At 42.6% G+C, this 18,597-nt stretch overlaps 1 protein-coding gene and 1 pseudogene across 1 annotated transcript; one reads left to right on the top strand and one right to left on the bottom strand.

The window, feature by feature from the left end:
- Window positions 1-874: 874 nt before the first annotated feature.
- LOC131524045 (extracellular calcium-sensing receptor-like) lies at window positions 875-5,260 on the bottom strand. The gene is made up of 6 exons (XM_058750771.1): window positions 4,688-5,260; window positions 4,130-4,424; window positions 3,157-3,942; window positions 2,714-2,935; window positions 2,158-2,281; window positions 875-1,857 (listed from the first exon to the last, which is right to left on the bottom strand). Exons 1-6 carry the CDS (start codon window positions 4,915-4,917, stop codon window positions 944-946), a joined length of 2,571 nt encoding a protein of 856 aa, XP_058606754.1. The 5' UTR covers window positions 4,918-5,260; the 3' UTR covers window positions 875-943.
- Window positions 5,261-16,110: 10,850 nt separating this feature from the next.
- Window positions 16,111-17,645, top strand: LOC131524869 (putative nuclease HARBI1; annotated as a pseudogene).
- Window positions 17,646-18,597: the final 952 nt, after the last annotated feature.

Here is an 18,597-nt window from a genome sequence, read left to right on the forward strand (position 1 = left end):
TAAAGAAAAAGTTCTTCTTATCCGATTACTCGATTAATCGATAGAATTTTCGGTAGAATACTCGATTACTAAAACATTCGATAGCTACAGCCCTAATTGGAAGTAAGAATTTTATATTTGCTTTTGCTTACCATTTCTACTAAAACGTGTAATGCTCATCTCTCATTTACAGTGGTTGCTAGGGGTATGGAATTAGATTTGATTTCAATACAAATGAATAAAAGTTTCCAGAAACAAGCAATATATATTGAGAACAAAGAAAACAATGAACTAAATACCAAAAACATAACATAGTCTTTAAATAAACTGCATTACAAATAAACTGTATTTTTATTTTCTTAACTGTTTTCTAAGATTCCGTTTTGCCTTTTCTAGACATGGTTTATGAACATACTGCCACAGTTTTTGTTTACACTCCGCGAGTTTATGATCTGACACAAACCTCTTGTGTGGGTGACATTAACAATGGTTAAGACATTTTTTTTTTTTTTTAAATTTCATGACATTTTTTTCCCCTTTGTTTGCTTTTCCATTTTTACAACATATCATATAAGTATGTACGGCACAACTGTATCAAATTTGTGGGTGAAAAGTGTTATTTATTGATTGATTTTTTATGTTAATTTAATACTTGATATGTTTGCGGTTACAAGAATTGCATAATATTACACATTTTTTTAATATTACAAAGCAATAATAAATTAAAAAATATATATTTTATTTTATAGTCTTGAATATACTGAAGTACACATGATTATACATTATCCCCCCACCCCCCCAAAAAAAAAGAAAAAAAGAAAAAAACAACAACAAATTGCACAATATACTTACTTGTGCATATAGCACAAACATGTAAAAACAATTATGCCAGTGGTGTAACACAGTAAAATATCAGATTGCATAATATCTGAATTTGATAGATATCTAATGAGAGCTGTGTGTCTCAGAGGGCTTTTGTTGGTACTTTACCCATTAGGTGTTTTTTGGTATTCTGCTCTGGCCTAAAGACAATAATGAAACACTTAGGAGCAAAAATACAGAGAATCAGACCAAAGCTTGAAGCTAAAATAGCAAATATCTCCACAGCTACAGTAAATTTTCCTGGAGAGCTGACATAAGCTGGAATAAAGGTGATCCATACAGCACAGAATATGAGCATACTGAATGTGATGAATTTAGCCTCATTGAAGTTATCAGGCAGCTTTCGGGCAAGAAAAGCTAAAACAAAGCAAAGGAAAGCTAGCAAGCCAATATAACCCAGAACAGCCCAGAAACCTATAGCTGATCCTAAACTGCATTCTAGAATGATCTTTTCTTTATAGTGTTGCATATTGTTGTAAGGAAAAGGTGGGGATATTTTTAACCAAAGTACACATATAAGTACCTGCACAAGAGTGAAACCCCAAACACTGAGTCTCTGTTGAGGAGGCCCAAACCATTTCATTACATTATTTCCTGGTAGTGTAGCCTTAAAGGCCATTAACACCACTATTGTTTTGCCCAGAACACAGGAGATACAGAGGACAAAAGTGATCCCAAATGCTGTGTGACGCAACATACAGGACCACTCAGTGGGCCGACCAATGAAAGTAAGTGAACAGAGGAAACATAGAGTCAATGAGAAGAGCAATAGGAAGCTCAGCTCTGAGTTGTTGGCTCTTACTATTGGAGAGGCCCTGTTTTTGTAGAACACTAAAGTTATGCTCAAAGCTACTAAAGAGCCAGCAACAGAGAAAGCAGCCAGTATAATTCCGAGGATCTCATCCCAGGAGAGAAACTCCACTGGTTTTGGAAGACACTTGTCCTTCTCATTATTGGGCCAATACTCGGGCAGGCATTTGTGACAATCTAAAGAATCTTCAGAACATCAAGGGATCAGTACATAACATGTATCTTTTATAACATTATATATATATATATATATATATATATATATATATATATATATATATATATATATATATATATATATATATATATGTATATATATATATATATATATATATATATATATATATATATATGTATATATATATATATATATATATATATATATATGTATATATATATATTTTGTTTTTTTGTTTTTACAAATTCATATATTATTTGACCAAGACACGTTTATGATTTATTTACAAGACTATACTGACAAAGTACCTGTCTCATTGCTGATTTCTCCTTCTGCACAGTTAATGCAGTCATAACAGCAGACAGGTCTTCCTTTTTTCACAGCCTTCCTCGTACCTGGAGGACAGCTCTCACTGCACACAGACACAGGCACCTGTAAGTGACAGATAGACACAGTAAAATTAGCCAAGGTTTTCAGCAAAAATGCTCTGAAAATGACAGAATGGCCCAGATGTTTGAAATATACAGGCAAAATATGTCATGGTGAATTTCTATGCTTTTATTTCATTTTAGTATAGTTTTAAGACACTGTAGTGACCAATCACCATAATGTAAATGTGGTCTAAAGGAAGAGTGTTTTTTGTTTGTTTGTTTTTTTGTAAGTTTAGCCTACACAAAGTGGTTTATTTTAATCCATATATTTAATTTAAGTATATGACAACACTTTACAGTATTTATGTGTTAATAAGGTTGTAAGTAAAGAGAATACCCCCAAAATCAATCCTAGAGGTACAGCATGACATTCATAAATAATTACAACCACACAGAGTAGAAAACAAATAAAAAATAAAATAAATATATATACCTTTTCACTGCCATCATACCAAATGATATCTCTGCTCAGACTAAATTCTTGGCCTTTAGGCTGGGATGCATCATACTGACCCACTGTCACAAAATCAACTGAACCGTCTTCTTGAATCTGCCAATTCACAAGTTCATATGTGGCCACAGGGTCTCCATTGGTGTCAAATGAAACAGAATAATTATTTTTAGTAAAATTCACTCTTTTGAGTTGATCAAAAACCTGCATGATTGGCATACAAAAAAAAAGAAGGGAAAATAAAATCAAAATATGGTGTGGTTGAATAGGTATTTCATAGCAGACCTATACAGAAGTTTATATACTGTGTAACTACTGCAAGATTTATGTATATTTTTATGATGGTTTACAAACAAACAGTTAAGTAAGTAAATAAACCAATCAATCAATAAATAAATACACTACTACACAATAAGAAAAATTACCTGTTGGTGCTTAACTTTGATGTTTTTGTCACACTGCTTTTCGTCACAGACAATGCCATGGAGGGCATGAGCTATAGCATATGTGGCTTTGTACACCATATTTGTGACGCGCAACTGGGACGTGTCTGTGTACGGGTTCTGTAAAGCGCGCAGGTCCTCTGTGCCATCACATGCTGGCATACCAGTAGAAGAACCTGTCTGCCGTTTTAGACTACAGCTGAATGAACTTTCCCAGAATTCTGTCAGCAATGGAAATTTTAGCGCTTGTTCTGGAGACAGGCCAAGTAGAAAGTTACGAAAACCAGGGATAACAGACCGCGGGATCGCAACCCCCACAGCACCAATACACAAATTAAACCGCAGCATTTGTGGGTCTGTAACCCACGCCTCGCTGCCAATCCACTGCATCGGGGGAGGAGGCTGCTGGCTCAGCTCTTCTAACAGAAATCTCATATCACCTGCTGCCACGAAGGCAACTATTACGCGAGCCGATGACTTGCGAATAACATCCGCGACTCTTTTCAGTTTGCTGCGCGGCTGGGTCCTGTAGTAGGCCTCAGAATACTCCACACAGATTCCCTCTTCCTCTGCAGCTTTCAGGAATGATGCCATGCCATTGTTGCCGTAGTCTGAATCACTGCACACAGCTCCGATCCACGTCCATCCGAAGTGCTTGACCATCCGTGCCAGTGCTGCCGCTTGATGGTGATCGCTGGGGATGGTCCTGAAGAAAGTAGGATGCTGCTGCTTGTCACTGAGACACGCGCACGTTGCGTAATGACTCACCTATGAAATACAGTGAAGATTATATATTGTTGTTATATATATAAACTTTACATTTACTGCATTTATCTGTTGTTACTAAAATGTACTAAAACAATTATTCTACATTTATATTGTGATACAGCTCCAGCATTTGTTTATTTATTTTCTTTCTAATAAGAAGACTATAAAAGTCGTTTTGCGCAAGCACCTGTGGAATTCCAAGAGGGCCCAAAAGTCTTGAAATGGTTACAGCCGGCGTGGAAGCAGAATCTCCGACTAGTGCGGGAACTGCAGCAGATTTTGCACAGGAATCAGTGTCGTTAAATACCAGATCTAGTCCGTTGGCAAGCTGCAAAGCTACTTTAATCGCCATTGGCACAGATGCACATGAGTCATATATGTGGTACCCTAGAGTGATGCCCGGTAAGAGATCGGAGCTGTTGTTTATCTCTTGGACAGTGAATTGCAAGGCACGAGCAAAGCGCAGCTCTCGGAAGTCCATGCTGTTGAAGTACACACATAATAGCTTCCTATGAAAAAAATAACGTTTTTCTTGTCGGCTTCCAATTAAGTATAAATAGTATATATATATATATATATATATATATATATATATATATATATATATATATATATATTTTTCCCCTTATAAATAAAACGTTTTTCTTTATAAAAGAAAGTTATAAACACAATTTCAGCACAGTCAATTTAACCCATTTGCTATGCTTTGTTAAGCATTGTTTTCGATTTTGAATCAAACTCTGACCTGCCACTGCACTCTAGTGGTTGTGGCCGTCTAGTATAGGTGTGCTTCTCTGTCTTCACATAATAATGAATGGTGAAAGCCCCTCCAATAATGAAGTCTCCATCCTCGAAGAGATCAGGGAGATGAGGGTCACCTTGGAGGATGCAGGTGCCTAAATTAACCCCACACACAGCAGGGCAAAGCCTGGTAATACACAGTAGTGTCATTGTTAATAAAAGATGAACATTCATTTCTCCTGCTATGCAAGCAACCACTCAAAGTGTGAGTTCAGTATTACATCTTGTTTTATATATCCACCAACCACTACTGTTATATGTTCTAAATCTTTACTGGACAACATAAGAGGGTGTGGTTAATCGTTCACATCAGTCAATGAAAGGATGTGTCAAGTGTATCAAAGTTTCAAAACAAAATCATGATTTGCCTTCTATTTGACTCTTCTTTTAAATTACCTGTCAACCCCAAGATAAATTAGTCAAAATGAATGCATGTTTATTTTATATTTGCTTTTATCTGCCCTTTCTTCTTTTGTCTTGTCCTATTCAGAACCTGTTAAGTTTTACACAAAATGTGATTGAAAAGCATTCTCTAAATTCAGCTATAAATTATAATAAAAGTAAAGTCATTGTACTTGTTTAACTTGTCCGACTTTTATTCTATAAAGATGTAAATATGTAATATATGATGCTTTTGTCTGATGCATTGCTTGTCCTATACATAATTTTATATAAAACAATACAATGCAATTAAAAATAAAACTATAAGTAGTTAATTCAACTATGGTTAATAAATCATATATATATATATATATATATATATATATATATATATATATATATATATATATATAATATTTTTATATTTTATTTGAAGATTTTTACATAAAAAAAAACATGTCCAAAGCATAAAAGGTATTAATGAATTATTACAGGAAGTATTTTACATAAAAGTACATAGTTTGTTACATAGTTTAGAATTGACAATGTAATTTGGGCTTAAAGGAACATATACCTTCCAGTCTTAATATCACACAACCTGTCACACCTCTGTGGTCTGTAGCACGAAGCCGGTTTCAGTTTTTAAGTTCACGTTTAGTCTGAGCATACTGAGTTTTCAGCGCAAGAAGATGGGTTGGTTTTGAGCGGGTTTAGTCTTTTTTCTTTTTCAGAGTGAGACGAGGTTCTCTTGCTTCCGGCGAAATGGAAACCGAGAGCGCCACCTCTGAGCTCGAAGTTACTCGAGGGGGTGACTAATGCTGTGGCCAAGCTTAAGTTAGACTGGCCACAGGAGCAAGAGAACCCCAGGCACTCCAAGTTAGACAATGGATTTTTGTCAGGTGGCCAGAGGGAGAGATCCCAACATCGATCCTCACTGGCGAGGAAGGCGTTTCATGCAGCGGGTCAGGCTGGTGCTTTCCTGCACACCATGGCAGTTCTGCAGGTGTATCAGGCTGACCTGCTGAAAGACCTGAGCACGGGCGAGATGGCCATTCTATGGCTGCGTTGGTTGAAGACAGACACAGACTCAACCTCACGGGCATCAAGGATAGGGACAATGTGTTCCTCCTTGATGCCTCCGTGTCACCTTCTGGTCTATTTGGCGACTCCATGAATACGGGAGGCGAAAAGACATGCAGAGGCTTTTGATAAGTTTCTCCCCGCCATGCTCAGGCGTCGGGTCAATCCGGTATCTCTGTGGCGAGAGTTGCAGAAGCAGAGTGTGGCGAGTTGTGCGCCCCCTCGTAGGGACTGGGGAGTGGCTCACCGATCTCAGCATCCCAGCAAGAAGCCGGATCTGAGAACGATTATTTAGTCCAAAAATAAATCCGGAGGGTAGAGCGCCCAGGACAGGGGCGTGAAAAGTTCCAACAGAAAGTAAAGGCTCCTTCCTGGCACCTGCTGTACAGTCTCCACCACCACTGGTGTTTCGGGGAGCAGCGGCCTCCAGCAAAATGTTAGGTGTTCGGTTGCCTCCTTCCACGTTTCAGGACACCGGACATCTAACATCCCCTCCATCAAAGCAAAGTGTCAAAACTAGTGCCCCTTTCAGAGAAGCTGGCAGCATGGAAGCTACTGCCAAATATCTCTCCATGGGTAACTGTAGAGAAAGGCTACAGGATTCAGTTTACATATCGCCCACCGCGTTTCAATGGCATGGTCTCCACTTCCGTGAACCCGGAACGAGTGCATTTGTTGACACAGGAATTGCAAGCTCTGCTGGACAAAGGGTCCATAGAACGTGTTCCTCTGCCAGACGGAGAGTCAAGCTATTACAGCTGGTATTTTCTGGTTCCCAAGAAATATGGGGGGTTGCGTCCAATTTTAGATCTTCGTCGGTTGAACCGCTACCTCAGAACATACAGGTTAAAAAAGTTGACAATAAAGATGATTGTGTCTCAGATACAATCGGGGATTGGTTCGTGACAATCGATCCCAAGGATGCATATTTTCACATAGAAATCTTGCCACAACACAGGACGTTCCTGAGTTTCGCTTATGGGGGCAAAGCTTACCAGTATCGGGTTCTTCCATTCGGCCTAGCTTTGTCACCCCGCACATACACAAAATGCATGGATGCAGCACTGGCTCCTCTGCGACTCCAGGGCATCCGCATTTTAAATTACATAGACGACTGGCTGATTCTGACTCAGTCTCAAGAGCTTGCGCTTCGACATTGGGATGTTGTCCTAGCTCATCTTGAATCTCTGGGATTGAGACTCAACGCCAAGAAAAGCATTCTCTCTCCTGCTCAGAGGACAACGTATTTGGGGGTTGTATGGGATTCGATCACGATGCGGGCACAGCTGTCTCTTGCACGCGTTGAATCCATTTTAAACACCCTAAAGAACATCAAGCTAGGCCAGAGAGTTACTGTTCATTACCTTCAGAGGGTTCTAGGTCTCACGGCAGCTGCATCCACGGTGATAACCTTGAGCCTCCTGTACATGAGATTGTTTCAGTTGTGGCTGTGAGCCAGGAGATTTCATCCAAGGGCCAGTCCCCAGGGGCTTCATACCCTTTCTATGTGGTTCAGACCCCGGTTTCTGACTTTGGGTTCCACTCTAGACGCTTCCCTCATGGGCTGGGATGCGGCCTTGGATGGCCGCCCAGCCCAAGGGATCTGGAGAGGTCATCTTCTCGACTGGCACATCAATTGCCTCGAAATGATGGCTCTATTTCGGGCCCTGAAATACTTCCTCCAGCAGTTAAGAGGCTACCATGTCCTAGTGCGGGTGGAAAACACTGCAGTAGTCTCTAACATAAATCACCAGGGCAGAGTGCATTTGCGCCGCCTGAACAGGCTAGCGCAGCAGGTTCTGCTTTGGGCACAGGACAAGTTCCTGTCCCTCAGGGCGATTTACATCCCTCCACCCCGAAGCAGTCAGTCAAATCTGGGAAAGATTTTACGAAGCAGAAGTGGACCTCTTTGCTTCACAGGAGACAGCACAATGTCCCCTCTACTTCTCTCTGACTCCTTCAGCTCCCTGGGTCTGGACGCCATGGCCCATACGTGGCCCAGACGGGGTCTTTACGCATTTCCCTGATTGCTCTGCTCCCGGGAGTCCTGGCTAAGGTCCGTCAGCAGGGTCTCGCCTCTTACTGGTACTCTCAGAGTCTATGTGGCCACCATTTCGGCTTTCCATGTTCTGATTGATGGGGTTTCTGTGGGAAAGCACCCTCAAGTTGCCTGCTTCATTCAGGGAGCTAGGCGTTTAAGGCCGCCCACGAGAGCAACAGTCCCTTCATGGGACTTAGCCATTGTGCTCGAGGGTCTGGTTGGGACCCCTTTCGAACCACTGGAGTCAGCGCCTGTCAGGTTTCTGACTCTAAAGATGTTTTGGTCACACTTTATATTAGGTGGCCTTAACTACTATGTACTTACATCAAAAAATAAGTACAATGTACTTATTGTGTTCATATTGTATTGCAAAACACCTTTGTTGCTTTGAAGTGGGATATGGGTAAGGTTAAGGACAGGTTTGGTGGTTTGGGTGGGTTTAAGGGTGGGTTAAGGTGTAAGGGATGGTCAACAATGTAATTATAAATGTAATTACAGAAATGAATTAACGATGTAACTACATATAGGTATTTTTAAAAATATAAGTACAATGTAAAAACATGTTTGTACACAATAAGTGCATTGTACCAAATAATTAATTGAATTGTAAGTACATAGTAGTTAAGGCCACCTAATATAAAGTGGGACAGATGTTTTTTTATTTATTTTTTTTATGGCCATTACTTAGAGAATTGGGGATTTGCAGGCTCTGTCAATCTTGCCATCCTGCCTAGACTTTGCCCCAGGGCTGGTCAAAGTTATTTTGCATCCTCACCCTAATTACCTTCCAAAAGTTCCATTCTCGACCATAAATCCGGTCGTTCTTGAAGCCTTCTGCCCTCCACCGTTCATGACACCGGAGCAAGAAAGACTTCACTTACTGTGTCCAGTACATGCTCTTCAGATCTACGTCCACTGCACTAGCCAGTGGCGTAAGTTGGAGCAGCTTTTCATATGCTATGGGGGCCGCAACCGGGGGGCGGCTGCCACTAAGCATACTATGTCACATTGGTTGAGGGATGCTATTGCCCTAGCCTATGAGGCGCGTGGTCAAGCTTCGCCTCTAGGAGTTAGGGCCCATTCAACCAGGGGGGTTGCATCTTCTACGGCTTTGGCAAGAAGTGTCCCCTTGCAGCAAGTGTGTGATGTGGCAGGCTGGTCCTCTCCGCACACATTTGTCAGATTCTATAGTTTGGATGTCCATGCTACTCCGGGCTCGCATGTCCTTGAGTCAACATCCCATAGGCATGTCTGAGACCTCTTCAATGTTTGTGAGCACACTACACAACCCTGGGGGGTCCAGACACTTCCAGTGCAGCAGCGTTGGTATTCTCATTCCCATCAGCGTTATTGAAATGCAGCATCGAAAGTAGATTTTGATAGGGAACGTCTTGGGTTACTTGACTGTAACCCTGCTCCCTGAAAAAGCGGGAACAAGATGCTGCGCCTTAATGCCACACTGTAGGCGTGCCTGGGCGTCTCTTCAGACAAAGGGTAACCTGAAGGTATGTCCGTTTCACGTCTATTTACAACCTCAGGTGCACATAATCAAATGATGTCACCCACCGAAGTTATTTAAGCCAATTCTTGGCGTGTTTGAAACACATGCTTCGCAACCAGTCGAACAAAGAATGTTCACATCAATGTTATTGAAACGCAGCATCTCGTTCACGCTTTTTCAGGGAACAGGAAAAGCTATGGAAACGTCTTCAGCGTGACCACGCTCTGAATCACCTGTGTAATCAGTCCAATGGATGGGCGAGATGTCACGGGCAGGGTGTCGTAGCAACCAGGAAGCTTAAAAGCATGTGCAGTGGAACCGGCGTCAGCTTTTCGCAATGAAGCAAGCGCTCGCAGCGATGAGGGTCTGTTTCGTGGCAGGAAGACCTCTCTTAGGGGGACCATAGCACACAAGCAGTTGGTCCACCCTTCTACACAGGGCAGCTCTGTGGACGTATGTCAGAGGGACAGAAGGCCTGGAGTACGACGGGGCGTGGTGTAGAGGAGGGGATCTTAGGGACTTACCCCGCATGAGAGTAGAGAAACGCTTTGGCCAGACCGGGCGCAAAGTCTAGGTAGGAAGGGGCCACAGAGAGGGCCTGCAGATCCCCAACCCTCTTAAGAGAAGAAACCGCCAGAAGTAGTCTTTATACTGAGATGGCGATCAGATATCTCCTCAATAGGCTCAAAAGGAGGCCTACAGAGAGCTTCTAGCACCACAGCCAGAGCCCACAGAGGGACACGAGATCGTTCAGGAAGCCTCAGCCTCAGCGCACCGTGGAGGAAACTGCCCACTGACTGACCACCAAGAGGGGCGTGGTAGGCCGCTATAGCTGCCACATAGACTTTCAGGGTGGAGTGGCTCAACCCTGCAGAGAAACGGGTCTGCAGGAACTCAGCACTGTACAAACCGGGCAGTTAGCTGGTGGTCTCCGCACCATGAAGTGAAAAGATTCCACTTCAGGGCGTACAGTTTCCTTGTTGAGAGGGCTCTGGATTGGAGGATGGTCTCAACAACCTCGGTTGAGAGACCGGAGGCTATGAGTTGTGTCCCCTCAGGGGCCACACCCCTATCTTCCACAACTCCGGGTGGAGGTGAAGGATCATACCCTCCGCTTGTGAGAGAAGATCCCTCCTGATGGGAATCTCTCATGGAGAGCCGTCGAGGAGAGAAATCTGTTCCGAGAACCATACTCGGCCCGGCCAGAACGGGGCTACTAGCAGCAGACGGACCCCGTCCCGACGCACGCTCTCCAGAATGACTGGGGGAAAAGCGGACAGAACGATCGGGGGAAAAGCGGACAGACGAAGCCTCGGTCAAGTCTGTACCATAGCATCCAGTCTGAGAGGGGCTGGATGTGTCAGAGACAACCAGAGGGGACAGTCTCTCGAGTCGCAAACAAGTCCACTTGAGCCTGTCCAAACACTCTCCAAATCTGCTTCACCACCTCGAGGTGAAGCCTCCATTCCCCGGGCCTCGGCCTCTGCCTCGACAGGATGTCTGCTCCCACATTGAGATGCCCAGGGATGTGCACTGCTCTCAGCGAGAGGAGTTTGCCCTTGGACCACACAAAGATCTGGTGCGCCAGCTTGTACAAGAGGCTGATATAAGAGACCACCACTGTGTTGTCGGTGCGCACCAACACATGGCGATCTCTTAGGTCTGGTAGAAAGTGTTTCAGTGCTCGAAACACGGCCAGCATCTCCAGGCAGTTGATGTGCCATGTGAGATGGTGACTGCTTCACAGACCGCGGGCTGAGCGACTACTCATGACCGCTCTCCAACCAGTGAAGGTCGCGTCCATCGCTAGCATTACGCGGCGACAAGGATCTCCCAGCACCGGGCCCTGAGACAAGAACCAAGGTTTCCTCCACATGTCTAAGGCAGGTAGGCATTGCCGCATGACCTTGAGCATGCGTAGCGAATTTCCCCTCCGGGAGAACCCCTTGGTCTTGAGCCACCACTGTAGGCATCTCATGTACAGCAGGCCAATATTTATCATGTTGGATGCAGCTGCCATCAGACCCAGCAGTCTTTGAAACTTCTTGACAGTGAGTGATGGGCCTTCTCTTACTCTCGCGACTGCCGTGAGGATCGACTCGATCCGAGCACGGGACAGACGTTCCTGCATCGTGGTCAAATCCCACACCACGGCCAGATAAGTGGTTTTCTGTAGTGGAGAAAGTACACTTTTCTTGGCGTTTAGTCTTAACCCCAGGTCTTTCATGTGGGTGAGAATGACATCTCGATGCCGAACCGCCACTCGCTCCGATTGAGCTAAAATCAACCAATCGATGATGTAATTAAGTATGCGGATGCCCTGGAGTCCCAAAGGAGCCAGAGAAGCATCCACACTAGTGAAGCACGGATGAGTTAAAAAGTCACCCGAATCCACAGCTTCAAATAAATTATCCACCCGCCAACCGCCTGCACCTGTATTTTTGTCTGATTTAGATAACCGCACCCGATCGTCACATTCAGGTTTCGTATGTTCATGAAAAACCTGGAAAAGTCATGGAATTTTAAAACAGCAATTTCCAGGCCTGGAATGTCAGGGCTCTGCCCTGGCAGCCTTGTCTGTGTTGTCTTTGTTTAATGTTTCTTTTGTTGTCTTGTGTCTTAACACATTGCTTTGTCTTTGTTTGTGTCTACCATGTGTTCCTGTGATCCCACCTCCTTGTTTTCCTTGGTCACGCCCTCTTGTTTAGCCCTGGTCTTGTCCTCGTTTCCTTTATTGTGCTCACCTGGCCCTCATGTACTTGCCTCCCTTTATATTGTGCTGTTTTTCCTCTTGTGTTTGTGGGTTTGTCTTGTGCCTTATACCGAGTTCACACTGCACGATTTTAGCCCGATTTTTCACTCGCCGACAGGTTTTGATAAATCGCCGACAAATGCCCGACATCGGAGGCAAATCGGAGCTCGTTCACGGAGTGACAATCGTCGCCGACGCCTGTGAAATATTTGGCATGCTAAATATCTGGAGCTGTCGGCGATTCACAATCACGCTGTGTGCAATGATTTCTGACTGAAAACTACATCACGATGACCTTCAGCCAATGAGAGACAAAGATACAGGGCAGAGGGAAGTTCGGTGAGGAGTTATAGACCATATCAGTATTTTAATATGTACAATTATATCATACAGAAACAAGCACAAACGCTTGACCAGCCACAACATCAGCATAACAGTTACTGCAAAATTATTATTTACCACTCTTTGCAGAACACAATCCCTGTTCCCTGCATTTCCCTCCTGCAATCTGTTTTTGTTTTTGTAGCTGGAAATCAGTGCATTTGCGGGCTATATTGTTTTAATAGCTACTTCCAGTCTAGCTCGAGAACAACGGGCTGACGCACGCAGGTTCTCGCGTATCACTCCTCGCGTGTGTTTTGTTGTGAAACGTAGTTTGCGGATCAGACAGAGTTGTCGGCGATTCTTCCTATTGTGAAATCGTGCAATGTGAAAGCCCCTGTCGCTGATCCATCGTGCAATGTGAACACAGCAGCGACTGAATGCTTCCCCAGATAGTCACGCAGTGTGAAAACAACAGCGATCCGACGAGTTTGAAAATCGTGCAGTGTGAACTTGGCATTAGAGACAGTTACTGTTTGGCTGCTCTATACTCTGCTCTACTCTAGTCTTGCCTTGCCGTTGTATATCCTTTCTGCAGTTTTTGCTCTTTATTTTCTATCTTTTTGGTTTTGTTCTTCAGCAATCTTGCTTATATTTACTTGTATATTATCTTTAGTTGTTCATCAGTCTTGTTTCGAGTTTTGAACTACTTTGATTTTATACTTTAGTTTTTCAGTAGTCTATATTTTGATATTTCCTTTACCCTTTTTATTTTACTTTAGTTACTTATTATTTTCCCTTTTATTACATGTTTCTCGTGTTGTTGTTGTTGTGTGGTTTTGAGTGCTGTCTTGTTGTGTGTTTGCTGTGTGTTCCCTCCAGTCCTGCTCTACCAGCCTGAGACTCCCTGAGTCTGCCAAACAAGCTTGGTGCAGAGAGCCTTTCATTGATACTAGCCTGCTTTATGCCCCTTCACTCTGATTGCACACCCTACTGGTCTCTGCTCTGGCCTTCTCCCCATTCTGCTGCTTGGTTTGTGGCCACTGACTGGGACTGTTCTCCAGACCATCTACCTGTGGAGGCATAGTTCTCTCCCGCTGGTTGGAGTTGTCCCAAGACTGTTCACCCCTGTGCACTCCCCTGAACTTGTGCTTTCAATAAATATTTGTTTCACTCACTCTGCATTTGGGTCCCTTCCTGCTGACCTTGACATGGAAAGTCTTGGACAAATAAATGAACCCAGAAAGTTTTGGAAAAGTCATGGAAATCTATTTCACAATTCTCTGTATAATAGAATTATGTTTAATTAGGTCCTGAATTTCGGTGCGAGATTGCGCATATACCGCATTACTCATTGCCGCAGCTTTCAACTTTAAAATGAGAGAAATTACTGCAAAACATTTATTCAATATAGCATATAGGTTAGATGAGTAGGCCTAAATAAATCCACACAAACCATTAGATCAAATCAGTCATTTGAAATCAGCGGGAGTGATACAGCTGTACTGCGTCCTCTCTCTTTGACCTTCTCTTCACATCGGCACATCGATGCATCTAGAGCTGCACGCTGCGATACGAGACTTTAGCTCGCTTTTCGGTACATTAGACAGAATTGTCAATTGCCTAATCGGTCGTTGTTGCATCGTCACACAAATTTATTATTTTCACGTCTTTTTAAGCCATTCGGTACTCGCACGCTCCAGAGGTGCTTTTCTGTGCGCTCACAGTCACATCCAAAGCACGCTCTGTGAGTACCAAATTGAGTTTGCAAGCAAATCTTGTTGCGCTTAAGTGGCCAAATACACACAAAATGATGTCAAAATGTTCATCCTGGAAAGTATCCTCATAAGCACTGTCGGTTTTGTCTTAAGTTAATGTAAACAGTTGCGAAAGAAAACACATTTATAAGTATTGGATCCTTGAAATAGGTCTTGTGACAGCAGCCTAATAAAGCTGTGCCATCTGTCATTAATGTTAATCAAACAACAAAAGACAGAGGAAATACCTCACTGCTCTTGACTAAATAATGTTTTGTAGAATAACTTTAATATGTTAATTTATAGTTCATTCAATTTCTGTAGCCTATTTACAAATTGTAGTTAATATTTGCATCATTAATGATTCATCTTATCCACCCGCGACCCACCCGACCCACGGATTATCCGCAGCGCCCGCGCATATAACTGCCATCCACACACTTCATGAAAGTGCGGGGTGAGAGTGCAAGGCCGAAGGGAAGAACCTGATATTGGTACACTTTGCCCCTAAAAGCAAACCTCAGGAACTTCCTGTGATGAGGAAGGATGGAGACATGGAAGTATGCATCTTTTAGATCGACTGTGACAAACCAGTCCTCGGTCCTGATCTGAGACATGACCTGTTTTAGTGTGAGCATCCTGAACTTCAGTCACATGACTGAGCAGTTCAACTGATGCAGATCTAAAATGGGATGCAATCCTCCATCCTTCTTTGGAACAATGAATTACTGGCTGTAGAACCAGGACTCTCTTTCGTGAGGAGGAACCACCTCGATGGCCTCCTTCCTCAAGAGAGTGTTTACGTCTTGTTCCATAACCAGAGCCTGCTTGGGACCCACCAGCGTCGGAATCACCCTGTTGAAAGGTGTTTTCCCATAGCGTTTTCGACTTTTGCAGCTACTTATTTATTATATTTACATTATATTAATTGTAATTGTTTATAATTTATATATTCATATATATATATATATATATATATATATTTATATATATATATATATATATATATATATATATATATAAGCTTTGATATATCCAACTTTTAAAATGACTAAACTTATACTATGTTTTCCTTTTGAGCTCTGTATATAGCGGGTAAAATAAGTATTGAACGCGTCACCGTTTTTCTCAGTAAAAGTATTTCTAAAGATGCTGTTGACATGACATTTTCACCAGATGTTGAAAACAACCAAAGTAATCCATGCATACAAATAAAACAAAACATATAAGTTCAGACATTAAGTTATGTGTAATAAGATGGAATGACACAGGGGAAAAAATATTGCACTACTGAAATGTATTTAATACAGGTGCATCTCAATAAATTAGAATGTCATGGAAAAGTTCAATTATTTCATATATGATTGTTTTTGTTGAGAGGGTATGTTTAAATATTGTTGCCATGTGTACTTGTATTTTAATATTGTCTTAATATTACCTTGGCCAGGGGCCTGTACCATGAAGCCGGTTTAGCTGGCTAGCCAGGTAAGTTTCAGTTTAGTTTGCCCCAACTCTGGGTTTTAGGTACCATGAAGGTAGCTCGGCTTTAAGCGTTGTTTGTTGCCATGGTATCTTATGCTGCACGGCTAACCTGCTCCGGGGCAGGTTATGTTCTGGATTCGAGATCTCAGACTGAAATTCGACCAATCAGCTGTGATCAAAGAAACATATAGGTGACGTCACATATCCCAGTGTCTGTTGCAATGGCTTCACCTTTTCTACCAAATCCTGTGGACATCTCCGCACAAATTGTTAGACGAGCACTTCGTAGAGAAAGAGTTTTAGGGACAGACAAAATCCCTAGATTTTCCTGATACTTACTTGTATGAAAGATACAGATTCTCCGGAAGGAATCTCTTATATTTGCGAACTTCTTGAGCCGCACATATCAAATGTGACACGTCAAGTCATGCTCTTACTGTACCGCAAATGGTATGCATTGCGTTGCGTTTTTGCAAGCGATGCGTACTTGTATGCGGTCGGTGATGCAGAGAACCTTGGGAAAAACACGGTTTGTCGAACCATTCGCAAGGTGGTCCTCGCACTGCAGGGGTACATGAATAGCTTCATAGTGTTCCCTGGACATTTATCGACCATGTCCATAAAAGAGGGCTTTTATAAAATTGCCGGTAAGATTGATAGGGTGACACTACATGAACAGATTTACTTTTATACATTCACTTTTTCTCCCCAGAAAGCAGATTTCACTTAGAACACTTAAATTATACAATACAGTACATGTTAATATTATTCTAAATCTTTTAACAAATATATTAATCTTATGATAGGATTCCCTAGAGTCATAGGAGCAATAGACTGCACACATGTTGCACTCTCCACAGCTCTTGGAGAACATGAGGCAGATTATGTGAATAGAAAGTCCTTTCACAGCCTCAATGTTCAGGTAGGTGTACTATAGATTCAAGATGACTTATTTTCAGTGAGATGAATCATTAACACATATGACAATGATCTACTGTACATTTCATCTTCAGATAACTTGTGATCATGAATGCATGATCACAAGCTTGGATGCCAAATGGCCTGGCTCAGTGCATGACTCACGAATTTTCCGTGAGTCTGTGTTGTGTCAGCGCTTTGAGGAAGGCAAGTTACAGTACAAAACACTTTAAAGTGTTCTTTTTAATTGACAAAGCAAAACTTATACAATTTTCCCTTTTCTGTTCTGTGACAGGGCTTTTTGATGGCCTGTTGGTAGGAGACAGGGGTTATGCATGCCAGAGATTTTTACTAACCCCTATCCTGACCCTCAGACAAGGCCACAAAACAGGTTCAATGTGGCCCTCAGTAAAACCAGGGTCAAGATTGAGATGACCTTTGGCATCCTAAAGGCATCGTTTCAACTGCCTTCGGCGGTTAAGGGTGTCACCAGAGCGGGCATCACAGATAGTGGCTGCATGTGCCATTCTGCACAATATAGCCACTATCAGAAAGGAGCAAGCACCATCACTAAACCAGCTTCTCCCCGATGAAATTGACCCAATCACACTTGACCACCCAGCTGGCGCAGCTGTCAGAGATGCAGTCACCATACAATATTTTACTTAATAAAAGCACATTGAAACTGCAGATAGGTCTCAAATGGTTTTATTGTTGATGTGGCTAGGGAGGGAGAAAGAGAGAAAGATGCATTAAGTATTGAGTATTCATACTAATGTGTTTCCTGTTTTAGTAAGTTCACATACTGAGATCTGTTTTTCCAGTTGTTTGATCTCCAATTTAATTTTTTAATTTGAGGCTCCTCAGCTCACAGTCCAGCTCCTTTAGAGTGCAGTCCAATTCTAGGCTCCTTTTGTAAAGGGCCCTGACTGAGTCAGTTTCCACCTGAAATATAATTCCACCACAAACAGTCATTACAAATCTTAAGGTAAATCAAATGACAAGGCAGGAGTTAATACAGGCACAGGACTGGCTGTAATTTATGTCAAGGGTTTAAAGCAGTACCTTGTTCACATTCCTTCTGAAGCCCATTGAGGTAGAGGCATCAGTTTGTGGGGCAGGTTGTGAAAAATAAAACTACAATAAAAGATAAGGGCCAGTCACATTTGTGTGACATTAAAATGTGTGCCATAAACAAAAAAACAAATGCATTCACCTCAGCAATGGTTTCAGAACACACAGAGAGGGTGTCTTCGTCATTTGCTTCACCCTAATAAATTAAAGTAGGCCAATGTAAAGCGTAACTGTTGTAAAGCATATTCATAGTGTTCTGTCTGCTGCAAGCTCACCTCTGTGTGGGAGACTGTGTGAAAGTGTGCCGGCTTCAACAGGGACACTGTATTTCCCTCTACTGCAGAACACACAGTCAGCCACATGTAAAACTTTTAAAAGGTAGTAATGCATTGCACACATACCCAGTGTCACTTGCTTAGAGGAGCCAGCACCAGGGTCAGATTGTACAGCACCTGTACCAATACCATCCATAATCGGCCGCCCCTTATTGCTACTCAGAGCCAGCTCCTCTGCCACAGTGTATTCTGGGGAGGTGGCCTCCCAGTTT

Source organism: Onychostoma macrolepis, chromosome 18 (assembly GCF_012432095.1).
Source record: "Onychostoma macrolepis isolate SWU-2019 chromosome 18, ASM1243209v1, whole genome shotgun sequence".
NCBI lineage: Eukaryota > Metazoa > Chordata > Actinopteri > Cypriniformes > Cyprinidae > Onychostoma > Onychostoma macrolepis.

Excerpts from the sequence above, each read along its gene's own strand:
- LOC131524045 (XM_058750771.1), bottom strand. The coding sequence starts at position 4,917 with ATGAATGTTCATCTTTTATTAACAATGACACTACTGTGTATTACCAGG. Across the intron at positions 4,425-4,687 it reads CCACTAGAGTGCAGTGGCAG|CATGGACTTCCGAGAGCTGC; the intron begins GTCAGAGTTTGA and ends GTACTTCAACAG. Across the intron at positions 3,943-4,129 it reads GCCCTCTTGGAATTCCACAG|GTGAGTCATTACGCAACGTG; the intron begins GTGCTTGCGCAA and ends TGTATTTCATAG.